This window comes from Arachis ipaensis, chromosome B07, assembly GCF_000816755.2.
Source record: "Arachis ipaensis cultivar K30076 chromosome B07, Araip1.1, whole genome shotgun sequence".
Classification (NCBI taxonomy): domain Eukaryota; kingdom Viridiplantae; phylum Streptophyta; class Magnoliopsida; order Fabales; family Fabaceae; genus Arachis; species Arachis ipaensis.
Window position 1 is genome coordinate 106,005,246 of NC_029791.2, and position 23,421 is coordinate 106,028,666.

Below are 23,421 nucleotides of genomic sequence, written 5' to 3' on the forward strand. Positions count from 1 at the left end.
GAAGAAGAAGCTTATGATCCTGAGAACCCTGCAATAGCAGAGGTGAATTACATGGGGGCAAGCTTGTCAAACCCGCGAGTCTAAGTAAACTCGTGGAGCTGACCTAGACTCGACTCGCGAGTTAACTCGTAGACTCGTACGAGTTCACCTGTTATGAAGTTTATATATGTCATACATAATATATATTTACTCAATTCTAACCCTTCAAAATTAATAATATCAATCTTAAAGCACATAATAAATTAAAATAATAGCATACATTATAACAAATACTTTAAAATACACATTCAAATCCTCTATAATTATTCTTATACAAGTACAACATAGAACACACAAAATTAAAAATTCTAAATCCGTAATAATAAATCTTTAATTGAACATTGAACAATATTAAATAATCAAATTAACTCTAATCAAAATAATTAATTACTAATCAGTCATGAATGGATGAACCATCTGGCCATCTAACATAAACGATAAGCAATAGGCTAAAATTAGAAGCAATAAAATTTAAAAAACAAAAAAAAAACTAAATCAAGAAGCAAAGGCTCAAAGAAAGGGCAAAAGGCATACAAAAAATAGAGGATACAGAAGAAAAGAAGGGGGCAAAGTCCCAGCAACATCAGATCAAAGACAAGGGTGCAGCAGGCAGTGGTGGTGAGGGTGCAGCAGCAGCACGAAAAGATGGCGACAAATAGTCATGGACAAAGCAGAGGGAGTTGAACGGTGATAGCACGATGGAGTTGCGGATAGTGGAGATGTGAATAAATACAAAGCAGAGGGCAACACAGGTAAAATTCACAAAGACAATGGCGCGAATCAGAGCAGAGGTAGCAGACACAGGCGAACAATGGAAGCTCGACGGGGAACGGCGACTGCGGCAGAATATGGAGAAAGTGAGACTTGAGAGAAACGACGCAGATGAGTGATTTGTGAGTGAGTTTTCTTTCATTCTTTGGGAGTGTTATCGTAACACTAATAAAAAAAAGTGTTTTAGCAAAAATGAAAAAAATACAAACTCGCTAACTCGGTCCTAGACTCACGAGTTTGTTCGAGTTTGACCGAGTCTAGCCGAGTCTAGCCGAGTTTACTCAAGATAGAGTCTATGCCCAAGTCAACTCGATTCCATATCTAAACTCGTAAACTCATACGAGTTTACGAGTTAACTCGAGAGTTTGACAACAATGCATGGGGGAACTCTATGGAAATACCTATAATCCCTCATGGAGAAATCATCCAAATTTCTCATGGAAGAATCAACAAAAGCCTCAACAAGGCTTTAATAATGGTGGAAGAAACAGGTTTAGCAATAGCAAGCCTTTTCCATCATCCACTCAGCAACAAACAGAGAATTCTGAGCAGAATCCATCTAGCTTAGCAAATATAGTCTCTGATCTATCTAAGGCCACTCTAAGTTTCATGAATGAAATAAGGTCCTCCATTAGAAATTTGGAGGCACAAGTGGACAAGTTGAGTAAAAGAATCACTGAAACTCCTCCCAGTACTCTCCCAAGCAATACAGAAGAGAATCCAAAGAGAGAGTGCAAGGCCATTAACTTACTTGGTATGGCCGAACCCAGAGAGGAGGAGGAGGACGTGAATCCTAGTGAGGAAGACCTCCTGGGATGTTCAGTGACCAATAAGGAGTTTCTCTTTGAGGAACCAAAGGAATCTGAGGCTCATCTAGAGACCATAGAGATTCCATTGAACCTCCTTTTACCATTCATGAGCTCTGATGACTATTCATCTTCTGAAGAAGATGAAGACATTGCTGAAGAGCAAGTTGCTCAATATTTAAGAGCAATCATGAAGCTGAATGTCAAATTATTTGGTAATGAGACTTGGGAGGATAAACCTCCATTGCTCATCAAGGAACTAAATGCCTTGGTTCAGCAAACTCTACCTCAAAAGAAACAGGATCCTGGTAAATTCCTAATTCCCTGTAACATAGCCACTATGACCTTTGAGAAGGCTCTGTGTGACCTGGGGTCAGGAATAAACTTAATGCCACTCTCTGTAATGGAGAAACTAGGGATCTTTGAGGTGCAAGCTGCCAGAATCTCATTAGAGATGGCAGACAACTCAAGAAAACAGGCTTATGGACTAATAGAGGACGTGCCAGTAAAGGTTGAAGGCCTTTACATCCCTGCTGATTTCATAATCCTAGACACTGGGAAGGATGAGGATGAATCCATCATCCTTGGAAGACCCTTCCTAGCCACAGCAAAAGCTGTGATTGATGTGGACAGAGGAGAGTTGGTCCTGCAACTAAATGAGGACAACCTTGTGTTTAAAACTCAAGGATCTCCTTCTGTAACCATGGAGAGTAAGCATGAAAAGCTTCTCTCACTGCAGAGTCAACCAAAGCCCCACAGTCAAACTCTAAGTTTGGTGTTGGGAGGCCACAACCAAACTCTAAGTTTGGTGTTGAACCCCCACATTCAAATTCTAAGTTTGGTGTTGTGATGTCCCAACAATGCTCTGAACATCTGTGAGGCTCCATGAGAGCTCACTGTCAAGCTATTGACATTAAAGAAGCGCTTGTTGGGAGGCAACCCAATGTTATTTAATTATATCTATTTATTTTTATTGTTATTTCGTGTTTTATTAGGTTGATGATCATGTGGAGTCACAAAAACTACTGAAAAATCAAAAACAGAATGAAAAACAGCATTAAAAATAGCTCACCCTGGAGGAAGAACTTACTGGCGTTCCAATAAGAAGCATCAAACTGGCGTTTAACGCCAGAAAGAAGCATCAAGCTGGCGTTAAACGCCAGAAACAAGTACCAGACTGGCATTTAACGCCAGAACAGAGCATGGAAGTGGCGTTAAACGCCAGAAACAGGCTACATTTGGGCGTTTAATGCCAAAAACAGGCAGCAGTCTGGCGTTAAACGCCAGTATTGCATACAAAGGGCGTTTTGCACGCCTAATTGGAGCAGGGATGCTAAATCCTTGACATCTCAGGATCTGTGGACCCCACAGGATCCCCACCTACCCTACCTCTTCTTATCTCTTCACACATTTTCATAACCCTCTTCCCCATATACCCTTCACCAATCACCTCAACCACTCTTCCCCATAATGCCCACCTACCTCCAAAATTCAAATTCTTTTCCCTCCCAAACCCAACCATAATGGCCGAACCCTAAACCTTCCCCCACTTCTATATAAACCCCTCATTCCTTCTTCATTTTCACACAACACAACCCTCTCTTCTTCCCCTTGGCTGAATACACACCTCTCTCCCTCTCCTCCATTCTTCTTCTTCTTCTACTACTTTCTTTCTTCTTTTGCTCGGGGACGAGCAAACCTTTTAAGTTTGGTGTGGTAAAAGTATTGCTTTTGTTTTTCCATAACCATCAATGGCACCTAAGGCCAGAGAAACCTCAAGAAAGAGGAAAGAGAAGGCAATTGCTTCCACCTCTGAGTCATGGGAGATGGAGAGATTCATCTCAAGGGTCCATAGCTCAGTAGTAGAGCATTTGACTGCACAACAACAGAGCCTACTCATGGACCTCAACAAGAGCATGAGGAAATTCCTCACCATGAAATCCCTGAGATGCCTCAAGGGATGCACTTTCCTCCACAAAACTATTGGGAGCAAATCAACACCTCCCTAGGAGAATTAAGTTCCAACATGGGACAACTAAGGATGGAGCACCAAGAGCACTGCGTCATCCTCCATGAGATTAGAGAAGATCAAAGAGCTATGAGGGAGGAGCAACAAAGACAAGGAAGAGACATAGAGGAGCTCAAGAGCACCATTGGTTCTTCAAGAAGAGGAAGACGCCACCCTCACTAAGATGGACCCGTTCCTTAATCTCCTTGTTCTTATTTTTCTGTTTTTCGTTTACTATGCTTTATGTTTTATTTATGTTTGTGTCTTTACTATATGATCATTAGTGTTTAATTGTCTATGTCTTAAAGCTATGAATGTCCTATGAATCCATCACCTCTCTTAAATGAAAAATGTTTTAATTACAAAAGAACAAGAAGTACATGGTTTCGAATTCATCTTTTAAACTAGTTTAATTATTTTGATGTGGTGACAATACTTCTTGTTTTCTGAATGAATGCTTGAACAGTTCATATGTCTTTTGATATTGTTGTTTATGAATGTTAAATATGTTGGCTCTTGAAAGAATGATGAAAAGGAGACATGTTATTTGATAATCTAAAAAATCATAAAAATGATTCTTGAAGCAAGAAAAAGCAGTGAATACAAAAGCTTGCGAAAAAAAAAAAAGAAAAGAAAAATGGAGAAAAAAAAGGAAGAAAAAGAAAAAGCAAGCAGAAAAAGCCAAAAGCTCTTTAAACCAAAAGGCAAGAGCAAAAAGCCAATAGCCCTTAAAACCAAAAGGCAAGGGTAATAAAAAAGATCCAAGGCTTTGAGCATCAGTGGATAGGAGGGCCTAAAGGAATAAAATCCGGCCTAAGCGGCTAAACCAAGCTGTCCCTAACCATGTGCTTGTGGCGTGAAGGTGTCAAGTGAGAACTTGAGAATGAGCGGTTAAAGTCAAGGTCCAAAGCAAAAAAAAGAGTGTGCTTAAGAACCCTGGACACCTCTAATTGGGGACTTTAGCAAAGCTGAGTCACAATCTGAAAAGGTTCACCCAGTTATGTGTCTGTGGCATGTATGTATCTGGTGGTAATACTGGAAAACAAAGTGCTTAGGGCCACGGCCAAGACTCATAAAGTAGCTGTGTTCAAGAATTAACATACTAAACTAGGAGAATCAATAACACAATCTGAATTCTGAGTTCCTATAGATGCCAATCATTCTGAACTTCAAAGGATAAAGTGATACCAAAACTGCTCAGAGGCAAAAAGCTACTAGTCCCGCTCATCTGATTGGAGCTAAGTTTCATTGATATTTTGGAATTTATAGTATATTCTCTTCTTTTTATCCTATTTGATTTTCAGTTGCTTGGGGACAAGCAACAATTTAAGTTTGGTGTTGTGATGAGCGGATAATTTATACGCTTTTTGGCAGTATTTTTACATAGTTTTCAGTATGATTTGATTAGTTTTTAGTATGTTTTTATTAGTTTTTAAATAAAAATCACATTTCTGGACTTTACTATGAGTTTGTATGTTTTTCTGTGATTTCAGGTAATTTCTGGCTGAAATTGAGGGACTTGAGCAAAAAGAAGATTCAGAGGCTGAAGAAGGACTGCAGATGCTGTTGGATTCTGACCTCCCTGCACTCAAAGTGGATTTTTTGGAGCTATAGGAGTCCAAATGGCACACTCTCAATTGCGTTGGAAAGTAGACATCCAAGGCTTTCCAGAAATATATAATAGTCTATATTTTACCCGAGTTTAGATGATGCAAATTGGTGTTCAACGCCAGCTTTCTACCCTATTCTAGAGTTAAACGCCAGAAACAGGTTGCAAAGCAGAGTTAAACGCTAGAAATAGGTTACAAACTGGCGTTTAACTCCAAGGAAGACCTCTACATGTGTAAATCTCAATGCTCAGCCCAAGCACACACCAAATGGGCCCTGGAAGTGAATTTCTGCATCATTTACTTATCTCTGTAAACCCTAGTAACTAGTTTAGTATAAATAGGACTTTTTACTATTGTATTTACATCTTTTGATCATGTTTTGATGATTGAACCCTCTTTGGGGGGCTGGCCATTCGGCCATGCCTGGACCTTGTTCTTATGTATTTTCAACGGTAGAGTTTCTACACACCATAGATTAAGGTGTGGAGCTCTGCTACTCCTCATGAATTAATGCAAAGTACTATTGTTTTTCTATTCAATTCACGCCTATTTCTTCTCTAAGATATACACTCGTTCTTCAACCTGACGAATGTGATGATCCGTGACACTCATCATTATTCTCACCTATGAACGCGTGCCTGACAACCACTTCCGTTCTACTTGCAATAGCTTGAGTGCGTATCTCTTAGCCTCCTGGTTCATGACGCATGGTTGCCTCGCCTGACAACCGAGCCTTCCATTCCATGAGATCAGAGTCTTCGTGGTATAGGCTAGAATTATTGGCGGCCATTCTTGAGATCCGGAAAGTCTAAACCTTATCTGTGGTATTCCGAGTAGGATCTGGGAAGGGATGGCTGTGACGAGCTTCAAACTCGCGAGTGCTGGGCGTAGTGACAGACGCAAAAGGATTACTGAATCCTATTCCAGTATGATCGAGGACCGACAGATGATTAGCCGTGCGGTGACAGCGCATTTTGGACCATTTTCACTGAGAGGACGGGATGTAACCATTGACAACTGTGATGCCCAACATAAGCTTGCCATGGAAAGGAGTATGAATGATTGGATGAAGACAGCAGGAAAGCAGAGGTTCAGGAGGAACAAAAGAATCTCTATACGCTTATCTGAAATTCTCACCAATGAATTACATAAGTATCTCTATCCTATTTTATATTTTAAATTATATTTTATTTATCAATTCACCATAACCATTTGAATCCGCCTGTCTGAGATTTACAAGGTGACCATAACTTGCTTCAAGCCGACAATCTCCGTGGGATCGACCTTTACTCACGTAAGGTTTATTACTTGGACGACACAGTGCACTTTCTGGTTTGTTGTGCGAAGTTGTGACAAAGAACTAAGATTATGAACGTGCGTATTAAGTTTTTAGCGCCGTTACCAAGGAATGAACGATCACGATTTCCCACACCATTGGGCCCAGTGGAAGGATAAGAGGGAGGCGAGCCGCGCGTAGAGGAGAATGCCCACTGAACCAGTAGGATGGCCTCCTTAGCTTCTTCCCGCAGATGAACAAGATCCCCCTCCCGCGGGGATGAGCATCCCTCCCGTTCCCGGGAAAGGCGCCCTTTCGGAGGAATGGGAAGTGACAGCGCGAGAATAATACAGGAGTTGCGCCACAGGGTGCAAAACCTTGAGAGGGAGCTGGCGACCAGGGAGCGCTACCAGCCCGGCCTGAGTCAACCTCGTTTCCAGTCTCTTCAAAGGAGAGGGAAAGCCCAAGGAAGAAGCCCCCGGAGGAACCACGCCAGGTGTACAATGGGATCCTGAACCCCGCTGACCCGCGCGGAGTCAAAAGGCCTAGGGGAAAGTAGGGAAATACCGAGGAGACGGCCCTTAGCGAGACACGCCGAGGGGGAAGCGCGAGAAGAGAGCAGGGAGAGACCAAGAAGCCGACGAAACCCCATAATCATGGGAGCAACCCCTTTTCACCACTCCCTTCTCGAGGTCCGGCTGCCGAAACTTTTCGACAAGCAATCGGACATGAGAGACGACGGAACCCAGGACCCCCAAGAACACCTAACGGCCTTTGAGGCCAGGATGAACCTGGAAGGCGTGGGCGACGAGGTGAAATGTCGCGCTTTTCCCGTGACCCTGGCAGGACCGGCAATCCGATGGTTCAACGCTCTCCCTCAAGGGTCTGTGACGACTTTCGCGGACATAACTCGTGGTTTTCTAGCACAATTTAGCACGCGCATTGCCAAATCCAAGCACCCGATCAACCTTCTAGGGGTTACCCAAAGAAGCGGGGAACCGACCAGGAAGTATGTTGACAGGTTCAACGACGAATGCCTAGAGATTGATGGCCTGATTGACTCAGTGGCCAGCCTGTGTCTGACAAACGGGCTGTTGAACGAAGACTTTAGGAAACACCTCACTACCAAACCTGTGTAGACCATGCAAAAAATTCAGAATGTGGTGAGAGAGTAATGGAACATATCAAGCCAGGGACTCCCTGCTGCAAAAGTACTTGGAAAGGGTCAAAAAGTTGAGTGAAGAATTTGACGAGGTCGTGGTGCAGCACGTTCTAAGAGAAAGGAATACCCGAGCTGACCTCCTGTCAAAACTGGCGAGCACGAAGCCAGGACGCAAGAAACCGATCCCTGATCCAAGGATTAGTGAAGGAGCCAACAGTCACTTTACATATAACCCAAGCAGCCGACATCCCCTCATGGATGGATCCAATTACCGACTTCTTGGAGAAGGGAGAACTCCCTGAGGATAAGAATGCTTCGAAGGTGGTAAGAAGGGAAGCGGCCAAAGATGTGATAGTACATGGCCAACTATTCAAGAGGGGACTAAACCAACCCCTGTTGAAATGCCTACGCCTCGATCTAACGGACTATGTCTTAAGAGAAGTCCATGAGGGGTGCTGTGGCCACCACATCGGGGGAAAGGCTTTGGCCCGGAAGCTCGTCAGGGCCGGTTACTATTCACCCTCGATGATGGCGGACTCCCAAGAATTCGTGAAAAAGTGCAAAAAGTGCTAGGAAAATGCCAATTTCTATAGGACCCTGGCAACGGAGTTGAGTTTGCTTTTGGCCTCCTGGCCTTTCAGCCAGTGGGGGCTCGACCTCCTGGGCCCCTTTCTAGTGGGCCCCGGACAGGTCAATACTTAATCGTGGCCATAGTTACTACACCAAGTGGGTTTAGGCGGAGGCCCTGGCCAGCATATCGTCAGCAAATTGCCGAAAATTCAGGTGGCAGAAGGTGATCTCCCAGTTCAGAATCTCGGAGGTCGTAATATCGGATAATGGGACACATTTTGCTAACAAGAAGTTTGGTGAGTTCCTTACCGGTCTAGGGATAAAGCAAAGGTTCTCGTCAGTAGAGCACCCGCAGACCAATGGCCAAGTGGAAGCAATGAATAAAGTCATCCTCCAAAGCCTTAAGAAACGACTTGACCAGAAGAAAGAAGCATGGGTAGACGAACTCGCATCAGTTTTATGGTCCTACAGGACAACACCACGATCCTCCACTGGGGAGACGCCTTTCCGGCTCACCTACGGGGTCGCTGCGATGATCCCTGTGGAAATAGGAGAACCTAGCCCACGACTACTCCTTGGCGGAGTTGAGGAAGCAATGAAGAACAAGGTTGTCAAACTCGCGAGTCTAAGTAAACTCGTGGAGCTGACCTAGACTCGACTCGCGAGTTAACTCGTAGACTCGTACGAGTTCACCTGTTATGAAGTTTATATATATATATATTCTTACATAATGTATATTTACTCAATTCTAACCCTTCAAAATTAATAATATCAATCTTAAAGCACATAATAAATTAAAATAGTAGCATACATTATAACAAATATTTTAAAATATACATTCAAATCAACTATAATTATTCTTTTACAAATACAACATAGAACACACAAAATTAAAAATTCTAAATCTGTAATACTAAATCTTTAATTAAACATTGAACAATATCAAATAATCAAATTAAATTTAATCAAAATAATTAATTACTAATCATCCATGAATGGATGAACCATCTGGCCATCTAACATAAACGATAAGCAATAGGCTAAAATTAGAAGCAATAAAATTAAAAAAAAAACTAAATCAAGAAGTAAAGGCTCAAAAAAAGGGCAAAAGGCATACAAAAAATAGAGGATGCAGAAGAAAAGAAGGGGCAAAGTCCCAGCAACAGCAGATCGAAGACAAGGGTGCAGTAGGCAGCGGTGGTGAGGGTGCAGCAGCAGCACGAAACGATGGCGACAAAGAGTCATGGATTTCACGACGGTGCATACCAGAGTAGAGATAGGAGTGTAGGAGAAGTAGTCGAACTCGTGAACGGTGATAGCACGATAGAGTTGCGGATAGTGGAGATATGAAGAAATACAAAACAGAGGGCAACATAGGTAAAATTCACAAAGACAATGGTGCAAATCAGAGCAGAGATAGCAGACACAGGCGAACAACGGTGGCTTGACGGGGAACAACGACTGCGGCAGAACATGGAGAAAGTGAGATTTGAGAGAAACGACGCAAATGAGTGAGTTGTGGGTGAGTTTTCTTTCATTCTTTGGGAGTGTTATCGTAACCCTAATAAAAAAAAGTGTTTTTTTGGATTCAAAATAACGTCTTTTTGAGCAAAAATGAAGAAAAACACAATCTTGCTAACTCGGTCCTAAACTCACGAGTTTGTCCGAGTTTGACCGAGTCTAGCCGAGTTTACTCAGGATAGAGTCTATGTCCGAGTCAACTCGAATCCATATCTAAACTCATAAACTCGTACGAGTTTACGAGTTAATTCGAGAGTTTGACAACAATGATGAAGAAGGATCTGGTCGATGAGACCAGGGAGATGACCTACTTATCAGAGACGGCGTTAAAGTAGAGAATAGCCCTGCGGTATAATGCCAAAGTCCTTAAAAGGAGTTTTGAACCAAACAACCTGGTCCTACGATGCAACGATGTAGGTCTGCTGAGCCCAGGAGAAGGGAAGCTGGCAGCCAGCTGGGAAGGCCCGTACAGGATAAAGGAAGTGGTCGGTAGAGGAGCATATAAGCTGGAGCGACTGGACGGGAAGGAGGTACCCAGAACATGGAACGTAGGGAATTTAAAGAAATTCTACTCCTAGAAGCCTCAACGGACCCGGTGGTCAGTCGGTACCCCGATTTAGTAAAGAATCTACTGTTTACTTATCTTTAGTTTCATGTTCATTTGCTACTGTTTACTTACCTCGTTTGTTTAGTTCGTGAACTTAGCATGCTTTAATTACACTTTGTTGAACTTTAATAATTTATTTTTATTTCCAACTTACTGCCTTCAAGGCATCGTTCGGTTACTTTAACCAGCCAGTTCAATAAGATTGCGGCATCACAGGACTGATCACCCCAGGAGCCATCAAAATCATGAAGTACCACACTAAACAGCTACAAAAATATGGCCATAATACAAGTACTTAAATAATAAAAGCCACTTTTTGGCTTCTTTTGTTGTCGGTGTGCGACAAAATGGTAAATTGTTTTACAAAAACTACAAACTACCAGTTCAAAAGTACATAACACTAAGCCACAAGCGGCAAAAGGAAATTATACAAAATGCACAAGTCTTTACTTTTCACTTCTTCGGGAGGTCGACAATCTTGCCATCTTTAATGGTATTGAAGGCGCTAACGGCCGAGACATCGAAGTCGGGAGCCAGCAGCTTCACTTGAGCTTTAATCGCCTCCTCTGTGGCCCCGATGGCATTTCGAGTGTGCTTCACTGTCTGGTGCACGACTTCCCACACTTTCGTACATTTGTACCAGCAAGTACACTAGGTCGTCCAAGTAATACCTGAGCGAGTCAGGATCGATCCCATGAGGGTTGTGGTTTGAAGCAAGCTATGGTTATCTTGCAGGTCTTAGTCAGTCGAAATCAGAAGGTTGTGGATTGAGGCTTAATTGCATTAAAGGAATATTGTATAAATTACTTTTTATATCAAATAGAGTCAGTAATAGGAATATAGTTGAGGATTGGAGTTGCTTTGCCTTTCTGAATGAACTCTAGTAGTACTGTCTTCTTTGCTTGTGAGTGATCTCTTCTATGGCAGGCTGTATGTGATTGATGCCATGGGCTGTGGTCATCAATCTCCTATACTCTAAATTAAACGCCATTGGCCGTGGTCATCTAATCTGACAAAGGGTGAAGCTCTAGCAGTTCATTCTCTTGGCGATCCTACTCAAAACGCCACAGACAAGGTCGAATCTTCCGGACCAGAGGATGCTGCTTCTTTGGATTTTAGCCTATACCACGGAGACCCTAATTTCCATGGAAATTGGCTAAACTGGTGTCTCGAGAAGTCCCCAACGAAGTCTTGGATTAGCCGTCTGATAGATGTATAAACATAGCTGTTGGTTCGCGCTTTCTAGTCACGTATTCACACGAATCCAAGTAGACGCGGGTGTTTGTCAGGCATGTTCATCTTAGTATGATGAACAGAGTTGATTGTCACTGATCATCCTATTCACCATGTTGAAGAGTGAGTATACATCTTAGAAATAAATCAAACACGGATCGAAGAAGAAACAGTAATACTTTTATTAATTCATAGGACTCAGCAGGGTTCCTCCCCTCAACCTAGGAGGTTTAGAAACTCATACTGAAAAGAAAATACAATAATAAATGTGTAAAGTGGTAAAAGAAGTCTCCAAAGTCCCCGAATAACATAAATCTAATCCCTTAAATACTAAATAATGACTAATAAGGGTAAAACAATTTTTTTAGTGCTAAAATCTACTTTTGGAGCCCACTTGGTGAGTGTTTGGGCTGAGCTTTGATGAGATCCACATGCTATGAGGCTTCTAGTGTGTTGAACGCTGGCTAGGGGGTCCTCTCTGGGTGTTTGGACGCTGGTCTCTGCTCTGTGGGCGCTGGATGCCTAGAAGGGGGCAGGTAGCTGGCGTTGGACGCCAGTTTTGGACCTTCTAATCTGAATCAAAATATGGACTATTATAAATTGATGGAAAGCTCTGAAAGTCAGCTTTCCATAGCCGTTAAGAATGCTCCATTTGGACGTCTGTAACTCCAGAAAAGCTCTTCCGAGTGTAAGGAGGTCAGATTTGGACAGCATCTGTAATGCTTTTTGTGTTCTGAATCAGACTTTTGCTCCAGCTCCTTAATTTCAGCCAGAAAATATTTGAAATTGCATAAGAATACACAAACTCAAAGTAGAATCCAAAAATGTGAATTTAACACTAAAACCTATAAAAACTTAATAAAAACTAAACAAAACATACTAAAAACTATATGAAAATGATGCCAAAAGCGTATAAAATATCCGCTCATTACTGTCTCTTTATTTTTCTTCTTCAGTTCCACAACCTCAGCCTTAGCAGTGTTTGCCGACAAGACGGCATCGTCGCACTCCTTCTCCAACTCCTTCAGCCGACCTTGGGCAACATTGAACTGGCACTCCAGAGTAAGCTCTCACTCGGTAAGCCAGGCAACCGTCGCATCAGAAGTCTTGATTTTTTCTTTAGAAGTAGTCAGCTGTGTCTTCAGCGACTCCACCTCCAGTTTTAACTTTCCATGGGCATTGACGGCTGCCTGAAGCTTACCCTCCAGAGTTTGAGCCCCAGCCAAAATGGGTTCCACTTTCCTCGCTATGGTGGCAGCCCGGAGCAAGGTGCGATACACCCACTTGGCCCGGGAGGCAAGATCTCCACCATGAAAGAAGTCCTCCGTGCTGGGTAGGACTTGGGAGTCAATAAAGTTTCTAGCATCGATGTTCTTCTCCATTACGGTGAGAACTCCCTCGGGGCTAGAGGTCGGTTTTCTTTTCCTCGGATTATCAACAACGATGACCTCGGGCCCCGTCCCCTCTCCCGCGCTTTAAAGTACTTTTCTTTGAAACCATGAAAAGAGTCTTCGAACAACCCGAAAATCCGTCTACCCTGGGCTCTCCGAAAAGACATATATCCCTTCTTGGCTCTCCCTTCCTTTGAGGGATTCGTCAAGACAAAGAACCACAAGAATACCTCCACCGAGACTGGTAGCTCAAGATATTCGCAGACCATCTCGAAGCATCGGATGGAGGCCCAACTGTTCAGGTGCAGTTACGATGGCGCCACGTCACATCGGTTCAGTAGCGCCATTTGGAAGGGAGAGAAGGGGATACGAACCCACAGGCTGGTGAACATTGCTTTATACAACCAGATCTAATCAGCAACCCGGGGAGTGTTTAAGTTAAGATGGCATATTCGTTCCCGGTCTGTGGGAACGAACACGTCGTAATGATCCTCCTCGGGACCTCCTCCGCACAATTGGTCGGTTTACGAAACTCCGTGAGCTCCTCCAGAGTTATTCGCTAATTTGAGTATCCTTCACATCTGATGTCACCCAGGCATACCGGTCTACGGGAGCCCTCACAACAGGACGTTATGTCATACCTACAGTGGAGGCACCACTTAGTCAAACAGTTTGATAGGTCGGAAAACTGGTTAATCCAGAACCAGCACTACGCGTTACAAGCAAGCCTATCTATAGTAGCAAGCATATCTACAGTTAAGAAAATGATAAAAACAAAAACTAGAGATATAGTGGTAACCCCTCCTAAAAGCCTAACTAACAGTGGTGTCATCCAAGTGAAAAAGCATACACAACCTATGAACTACAAAGTGAAACGGTGGCAATAATAGCAATAGCAACATTCATTCACAAAGGATTGAGAAAGAAGTGCTTACCAGGAAGATTGCTGTCAAAGGAAACTGGAAAAATCCGAGGGAATGCAGTTGCAGTTGAATTGGAAGTGGATAAGGGCAGTGGAATCCAAAAATTAGGAGAGGAAAAAATGAGAAGGAATGGTGCAAAAGGGGGAAATGAGAAGATGAAACGTGAGAATGGGGAAAGAAAGTGAACACTGAGGAATAACTGCCACTATAGGGAAGCGCGAAAGTCAGGGGTAGAACTGAATTTTTTTCCAAACTTTCAAGTCAGCCATAATGGCATTAAATGACAGGTGCGGAGAACGAGGCAATGAATGACATTCTCTCGAAACGCTAAAACCCACTCGCGCGTAGGGGGCACGCCCCTATCACGAGTGGCCGACCCCGCGAGCACCCAACCAAAGAGAAAGTATAATGGAACGCGCCAACAACGGCGCCCACGACTATGGTTGACATGTTGGGGGCACTGTTTTGGCCCAGCCCAACTGGTCTGATGGCCAGGCCCGACCGGTCGACCCGACAGGTATGCAACAGTCGAACCGGCAAGAAACCTGAGACACCTCCTCTCTCCCTGTGAGGTACATGACAGCTGGAGAAGGAAATTTCCTGGAAGTGGGTTTGTTCCTGTGGGACCCGCCATAGGTGCAGACTATATAAGGGGAGGACCCTACCCCTCTCCCAAGTACATCACCTAACCCTCACCTTTTCTGCCACCTTGTATGGATTCTGACTTGAGCGTCGAAATCCCTTTTGCAGGTGGCTCCCCCTCTCATCACACCACCAGCCTGGGAGATCGAGAAGCTCCTTTTCTCTCCCTCCAACGCTTGCCCGGGAGGTCCAGTCACGCTCGAGCAACCCACATCTAGGTTTCCTGATTGTACACCCCGCATCTCCGACCCGTTCAGGAACCAACCGACTAACCGAACAAAGTTAAAAGCAAGAAAAAATAACTGTAAAAATATAAAAAATTAAAAATTACAAGAATTATATTAAAATGTATAAAAATTGACAAGTATCTAATTGAAAACGATAAAATTTAAATAATAGAAAAAAAAAGATAGAATTAAAATGACTAAAAGAAAAATGGAGTCGACCAATATTTACGTGGACTCTTGACTCATGTTTGTAAGGCCCACATCGGTTGGAGAGGGGAACGAAGCATGCCTTATAAGGGTGTGGATACCTCTCCCTAGCATGACGCGTTTTGACAAGTGAGTGTGGGGGGCTTCGGCTAGCATCCCTATCGTCAAAAGCAAAACCGTTAGGCCTTGTGTGCCAAAGCGGACAATATCGTGCTAGCGGGTGGTCTGGGCTGTTACAGATGGTATCAGAGCCAGAACCCAGATCGATGTGCCAGCGAGGGCGCTGGACTCCCTTAGGGTGGTGGATTGTAAGGCCCACATCGGTTGGAGAGGGGAACGAAGCATGCCTTATAAGGGTGTGGATACCTCTCCCTAGCATGACGCGTTTTGACGAGTGAGTGTGGGGGGCTTCGGCTAGCATCCCTATCGTCAAAAGCAAAACCGTTAGGCCTTGTGTGCCAAAGCGGACAATATCGTGCTAGCGGGTGGTCTGGGCTGTTACAATGTTTCCATGCGTCAGTGTAACTGGGAATTGTTAAAATCTGTGAATGTGTGAATGCATGGAAACTCCCCTAATTTAATGAAACTAATCCTATTTTTAGAGAAAAAATCTTAAACTAATTCATATAACCTTGGACTTCAAGTATTTTTAGACTTTAGACTTCAAGCAAACTTACACTTCAAGTAGTCTTAGACCTCAAACAAACATAGACTTCAAGTAGTCTTAAACCTCAAGTAGTCTTGGATCTCAAATAAACTTGAATCCCAAGTAGTCTTGAACCTTAAATAAATTTAGGCACCAAGAATAAGGTAACTTGACCATCGAGTTTAACTCATTCTTATTTTCTCCAACCATGGTGTGCTTCATACACATATGATCTTCAAATTTAACTGTTAAATTCTTTTTTACATCGATCATTTGTGCCAAATTTTTGGCACAACAAAATACTCTTTAAAATGTTAGATGACTTCAATTTTGATGAAGAAGCATTAAAAACTTCAAAACCACCTTTAAATTCAATCCAAAAGTAAATTTGAATTTATCTTCGTCTTTTGTATCAACTTTTACAAACAGGGCGAAGCTTAGTATATATGAAGGGGGCAATGGCCCTTCCCAAATAAATAAATTTTACTTATAAAGTCCTCAAATTTTATAATTTGGCCCCTCCTAATTTTATTTTTTGCTTTTTATTTAGTTGTATTTTCCATGTTAGCCCCTTCCTAAAAAGAGTTCAAGCTTCGCCCTCACAAGCGTATCTTTTATCTTGATTATTTGTCAACTACTTCTCTTTTTCTCTTTTGCAATGCACCTAAAGGACATAGCCATATTCATTTTTGACTTTTTTTTTACCGGATCAGAAAGTTTAATAAATTTTCACCAACCTTAGAGTATATAACTCTTACTTTGAGCATGCTGATGTCAAACTAAGTTTCTTGGTTCACCATCGTATTGACAACAAGTCCCTCAAATTCAACAAAGTTTGAGGTCAACTAACAAGAATTTTTGTCGACCTTCATATCCAGTATCTTGTTAGATAATTTTGACTTACTTTTAGTAATTTTCTTCTTTTGGAATATATTTTTCTTCAACAAAATTAAGAGATTGACATATAGATTGTGACTCGTCTTTTGTTTCGACTGCAAGCATATTGTTTTTGACCTTCAAAAGACATCACACAACTAACAAAAATTACCATTTCTTTAAAAAAGTTCTCATTTCTTACTCTTTTTCTTTTTGTAGCCTTTTCATCTGACAAACTTTTTCTATCAATTGAGCAAAGTCAATAAATTATTGGTTAACTATCTTTTTACTAATTTTGAAGTCAAGCCTATTAATCACTTTTTTTTATAATTTCAAACTCTAGGATCAAATTATAGTACTTATTTCTTATATTTTTTAATTGAATAAGATAGTCTTTCATAATCTCTTTCTTATATTTTTTATTGAGAACAAATTAGAGAGTGTAACATTTAATTATCCTCTAAAAAATTGATCATGAAAACTCTTTTCCAACAGTTTCCATAAATAGATCGACTTGGACTATAAATTTGAGAATCAAGTGAAAGCATTTGTAGTCAGAGAAAAAGAAAAATACCTCATTTTAATTTGCTCGTTATTAGCTAGAACTCCGATTTTCACTGTATAACGATCCATATGCTCGACAGTCAACTCCTCATTTTTTCCAAAAAAATTAATAAAAAATTTTGGAACTTTAACTCATCTAGAGAGCTCTGCTTGCAACACATGGTCAGAAAAAAGAGATATAAAATATAGTTTGTGAGTCAACTTTATGTTGAAATCTATCCTATTCAACATATGCTCGACAACTTGTATAATATTTTGCTCATCAATTTGGATAATATTATGTTGGGCAAAAACTGATTTTATTGGGAATTATTCACCACATCATTAAGGTTCTGCCCCTAACCCTCCAAATAAAGTTGATGACCTCCCAGCAGATTTGGTGCCTTATAATTATCCTGGACTATCCTAGTCAATTCATTCATTTGCGTTGCTACTTGTTCAAATTTAGTATTATCATTTTTTTGTCAAAAAGTTTAAGACAATTATCATTTTCTAAGTCAATTTGTTGACTAAATCATGATGACTTTCTGTTATTTGCTATCTAAAAACTGCTAAGAAATCTATGATGTTAGGAATAGTTGTCCCTCCATTGGGATTTTCGTCGACCTTTTTAAGAACAATGGGTCTTTATGTATTTTTTTAGGTGTCAAAGATATAATAGAAGTCGAACAAGGTACTTCCATTTGTGTCGATGACTGAATCGATAATTAACTTAGCTTGATCTTGCCTATACACATGGTTGCGTCAATATTGGAAAAATTTTTTGTTAAGGTAGTTGTGATATCATGAGTCCTAATATCATTAGTCCCAAATAAAAAGAATTGGCATTAAATATTGATATAAATGTGGATTGTATCTTTATACAACATCTTAGGAATTTATTCCAATAATTGAGTTCAACTGAACATTTGTATATACAATAGGAATAGTTGGATTAGCCAAAGATTGCGAATATTGAAATAACCCATACATAGGCCAATTTATCATATTTACTACAACAATATTAGGAGAAGCCACTGAAGTCACATTTCTGTTGTTCATATGTCTAGTCGGACTTTTAGTAGAAGTCACAGGTACTCGTATCGGTTCAGTGACTTGTGGTTGTGGAGATAGTATTATCTCTTTTGAGTCATAGTCTGACTCTTCAGTTGAAGAGGGTGACTGAAATGACATAGGAATAAACGTGTTTAGACTACTACAGGGTATACATTTACCATTTTATAAACACATACAACAATTTTAGGTAGCCAATCTTACATAAGTCCTACTAAGGGTGACAATTTGTTTTGCCTGGATTTTGGTTTTTCAACATCAACAGAAAATATTGACCAAACTTATATCAAGATCTCAATTCAAAGAGAAGATGCAACTCTTTTTTTTTAGTTTCTCTTAGGATTTATAGAGAATACCCAATAGATGTGTAAAAAATAATAATGATAGAAATCTAGAAGTAAGAAAGAACAAGTGCAAAATCATAAAGAATTAAAAATTACAAGACTTGTATTAAAATGTATAGAAATTGACAATTGTTTGAATGAAAATGCACAGAATTTAAATAATAGAAAGAAAAGACAAAATTGAAATTATTGAAAGAAAAATGGAGTATCTCAATACTTACGTGGATTTATGACTCATGTTTTCGTGCGTCTTTGTGACTAGGAATTGTTAAAGTCAGTGAGTGTGTGAATGCATGGAAGCTCTATGATGCGTGAGCATCTTTCCTATCTTTTCTTAGTGAATTTGTATTTAATTGGTTAAGTTTAATTAAGAATTAATTATCTTTTAGCCACTATGGATGCCACTTTGAGTCTTATACAATTCTGTTTATTTTAGGTAGCATTTGGTTAGATTTGATGGAGCTTCCGCAGGAAAAGAGAAGAAGGCTATATTGGGCAGGAATGACTTAGAGGATGGAGAGGAAGCTTGCACAAATGAAATCAGCACAAGAATTAAAGGAGATGATAGCGAGGAGCGACACGTGCGCGTGCTTGACGCGTGCGCGTGCCTGACGCGTGCGCGTGATTTGGAGCTTTTCATGGCGACGCGTGCGCGTACCTGACGCGTACGCGTGACACGCAAAGAAGACCATCGACACGTACGCGTGACATGCGCGACATGCAGAAAACGCAGAAAACACTGATTTTAAATTCTGATTTGAACTTTTATTTTTAAAATAGGAAAAGATATTATTTTAGTTTTAGAAGATAGATTTTAAATTTATTAGGATTAGATATAAAAGGGATTTCCAATTAGTTCACGGGGATTCCACCTCAACCAAAATATATTTTATCAGAATCCTTATTTTCTCTCTGAATCATGAGCAACTAAACCTCCACTGTTAAGGTTAGGAGCTCTGTCTATTGTATGAATTGATATTATTACTTTTCTATTTTAATTCATGTACTAATTTATATTTAAGAATTCTTTTCATTCTTTATCTTATGAATTTGGGTGGAACGGAAGTATGACCCTCTTTCTAATTGAGTTCTTGTATAACTTGAAAAAGCTCTTTACTTGAACAACAGCTTGAAAACATATTCTCCTAAATTTCTAATTATCTGGACTTAACGGGATACGTGACATATAATTCTCTTATATTTGGGTAATTAAGATTTCTATGGCACATAAACTAGAATTAAACTTCACCCCCTAATTGGAATTAATTGACCAAGGAATTGGTGGTTGATGAATTTTAGAGGAGACTAGAAAGGTCTAAGGAATTAGGGTGTCTAGTCACATATAGTTTGCCATGAATTAAATCTTGCATGATTAAAATAAATTAATAAGAAAAGTCAATTCAGAAAATAGATAACTCTGAAGCCTTAACTATTTCTCCATACTTTATTCCCAACTTATTTACTTGCCTGCCTTTAATATTCTGTCTATTGTTTAATGCTTTTGAACACCAAAACACTATTTTCTGCTTGCCTAACTAAGTAAATTAATCAACCATCGTTGCTTAGTCCATCAATTCTCGTGGGATCGACCCTCACTCACCTGAGGTATTACTTGGTACGACCCGGTGCACTTGCCGGTTAGTTTGTGGTTGTAAATTACGCACCAAGTTTTTGGTGCCGTTGCCGGGGATTGATAGTAATTAACAACTATTAGTTGTTTGATTGCTTAGATTAGGCATTTTAATTTTAATTTTATTTAAATTTTGCTTTATTATTTTCGAAAAAAAATTATAAATAAATAAATAGCACTAATATTTTTCTTAATTTCTGAAATTAAGTTTGGTGTTTCCTAGTTAGTCTTATTTTAATTTTTCTTATTTAATCTTCCTAACAATTTTGAAATTTTTTGTTCTATTTTAATAAGTAATTTTCGAATTTTAGAGTTAACTTTTTTTAGTATCTTTTATTTTATTTCTTTCACACAGGTTACCTCACTGGGAATTCTCTACACTCTGACGTAGAGATTCCCATCTTTTCTTATTTTCTGTCTGTTTATGCGCAGGAACAGAGCCAAGGAACATCTCTTAGACTTTGATCCTGAACCTGAAAGAACTTTCAGGCAGCGTTTGCAACAAGCAAGACTTTACAAGGCTGCAGAATCCACTATGGATCCTAATAATGTTGTTAATGCCAATGTGAAAAATTTGAATGGGGATGATCAACAAAGGATAGTGCTTGGCTCTTACTCTCTGCTCCTACTACATATCTTTATGGAAAAAGCATTGTGGTGCCTCCTATAGCTGCGAACAACTTTGAGTTGAAGCCACAATTGGTCACCCTGGTGCAACAAAACTGCCAGTATCATGGTCTTCCCTACGAAGACCCAAATCAATTTATTTCTAATTTTCTGCAGTTTTGTGATATTGTGAAGACAAATGGAGTGAACCCAGAGGTGTACAAACTCATGCTCTTCCTATTTGCTCTGAGGGATGCAGCAAAGCTATGGCTAGATTCCCAACCCAAGGAGAGTTTGGATACTTGGGACAAGGTTGTCACTGAGTTTCTTATTAATTTTTTTCCACCAAAGAAGCTGACTAAGCTTAGGGTGGAGGTTCAGACCTTCAGGCAGAAGGATGGTAAAACTCTTTATGAAGCTTGGGAGAGGTACAAGCTACTGACTAGGCAATGCCCTCCGGCCATGTTCTCCAAATGAACCCAACTAGACATCGTTTATGAAGGTTTGGGTGAAATGTCCAAGATGTGCTTAGATAATTCTGCAGGTGGATCATTGCACAAGAAGAAGACACCAGAGGAAACTATTAAGCTGATTGAATTGGTTACTAGTAACCAATATTTATACTCATCTAATAGGAATCATGTGAACTCAGAGACTTCTCAGAAGAGAGGTGTGTTAGAAATAGAAGCTGTTAATGCTATTCTTGCTCAGAACAAGCTTATGTCTCAGCAAATAAATTTACTCACTCAGCAGATGGGTGAAATGCAAGTCTCAGCTATCAACACCCAAAATTCACCTCAAGAACTCTCTTATGACATGACAGGTAATTTTGTGCAAAATGATAATTATGATTATACTCAATCCTCTTATGAATAGGTCAATTACATGGGGAGTGCTCCTAAAAATCCCAGTAATGATCCCTATTCCCAGACCTACAATCAGGAGTGAAAAAATCACCCAAATTTGGGTGGAGAGACCAACCTCAAAGAGCTCTGAGTTTCAACAATAATTCTCAGGGCGGCTTCCAACAGAACAATCACAATAACCGCCAATTTCAATCTCATCAACAACAACCACCTCCGCAGGAAAATTCTAATTCCCAAGAAGATTCTAATTGGGAGATGATGAGGAGTTATATGCAGGAAACCAGAGCATCAATCAAGAATTTGGAGATTCAGATGGGTCAAATAGCCACAAGAGTTAATGAAATTGATCAGAGGACCACTAATAGCCTTCCTGGTAATACTATTCTAAATCCAAGAGAGGAATGCAAGGCTATCACTTTGATAAATAGACAAGTGGCAAGTATTAAAGCACAAGATAATGAGGAGCCAGTTGAAAAAGAAGATTGCAAGGTTATTCAATTGAGAAGTGGTAAAGTAGCTGGCTCAGAGACCAAGGTCAATGGAGAGTTAGTTGAAAAAGAAGTTCCAGAGGAGAAGAAGGAAGAAGTAGAGCACGTCCCTCCAAAGCGTGCAGACAACCCATTCCCAGACTCTCTTGACACTTATCCTACATTGCCAAAGGCTCCTGAGTACAAGCCTAAAATGCCATATCCTCAGAGACTTCAAAAGGAGACCAAGGACAAGCAGTTTTCAAAGTTCTTGAAAGTTTTCAAAAAGTTACAAATCAATATTCCTTTTTCTGAGATTTTGGAGCAAATGCCTCTCTCTATGTCAAGATCATGAAGGAGCTATTATCAAAGAAGAAGCCTTTAAAGGGAGATGAGACAGTGGTCCTGACTAAGGAATATAGTGCCATCATTCAGAATAACTTGCCAAGGAAGATGCTGGATCCAGGAAGCTTCCAAATTCCATACACCATTGGGAGCACAACCTTTGAGAAAGCATTATGTGATCTGGAAGCAAGCATCAATTTAATGCCCTTGTCTGTGATGAAGAAGTTGCAAATCCAAGGGGCACAACCCACAGGGATAGCATTACAGATGGCAGACAAATCTATGAAGCCTGCATACGGATTAGTGGAGAATATCTTGGTCAAAGTGGATAAATTCTTCCTTCCAGCAGATTTTGTGATTCTTGACACAGGGGAGGATGAGAATACCTCTATAATCCTAGGAAGTCCTTTCCTAGCCACTAGGAGAGCTCTAATTGATGTAGAAGTGGGTGAATTAGTGCTCAGAGTGTATAATGAGCAACTGGTCTTTCATGTCTTCAAAGATATACATTCAGTAGGTAAAGAAGAGAGGTGCATGCAGACTGAGCTTATTGATCCAAACCTTCAAGAACTCCCTGATGATGCACAGCAGAAATTGCAACTCAAATCTCCTTTGGTGACAATCAATAAAATTCCTCCTGACACCAAACCTAAGTTTGGTGTTGGGAATGCATCATCCACCAAGGAGGAGGTTCCCAAAAAGAAGAAAATACCCAGGGGATGGAGAAACAAAAAAAATCCCCACTGAAGGTTTCTCCCCAGGAATAAAGGTAGTGTTAACTAGAAATCCAGTGTGGATTTATACAGTAAATAGAATCCTCTCTCTGGAGCATATTGAGCTAATTTATGAAATCGTCTTACTATTTTTTTATGTCTTTCTATGCCCCTCTTTGTTTTCAGTTCTTCTTTGCTTAAGGACAAGCAAACCTTTAAGTTTGGTGTTGTCGCTTCGCTTATGGCTTTTCTATGGGACCAAAGGGAGGTGAATCATCTTCACTGAGGATCATAGCCAGAGGAATGAGATGGCCACCA

At 40.6% G+C, this 23,421-nt stretch overlaps 1 protein-coding gene across 1 annotated transcript; it reads left to right on the forward strand.

Annotated features, from left to right (window-relative positions):
• LOC107607573 lies at positions 7,167-7,649 on the forward strand. The gene has a single exon (XM_016309508.1). It carries the CDS (start codon positions 7,167-7,169, stop codon positions 7,647-7,649), a length of 483 nt encoding a protein of 160 aa, XP_016164994.1.

Bases quoted from the DNA above. Each gene is read 5' to 3' on its own strand.
- LOC107607573 (XM_016309508.1), top strand. From the start codon at position 7,167: ATGGGAGCAACCCCTTTTCACCACTCCCTTCTCGAGGTCCGGCTGCCG.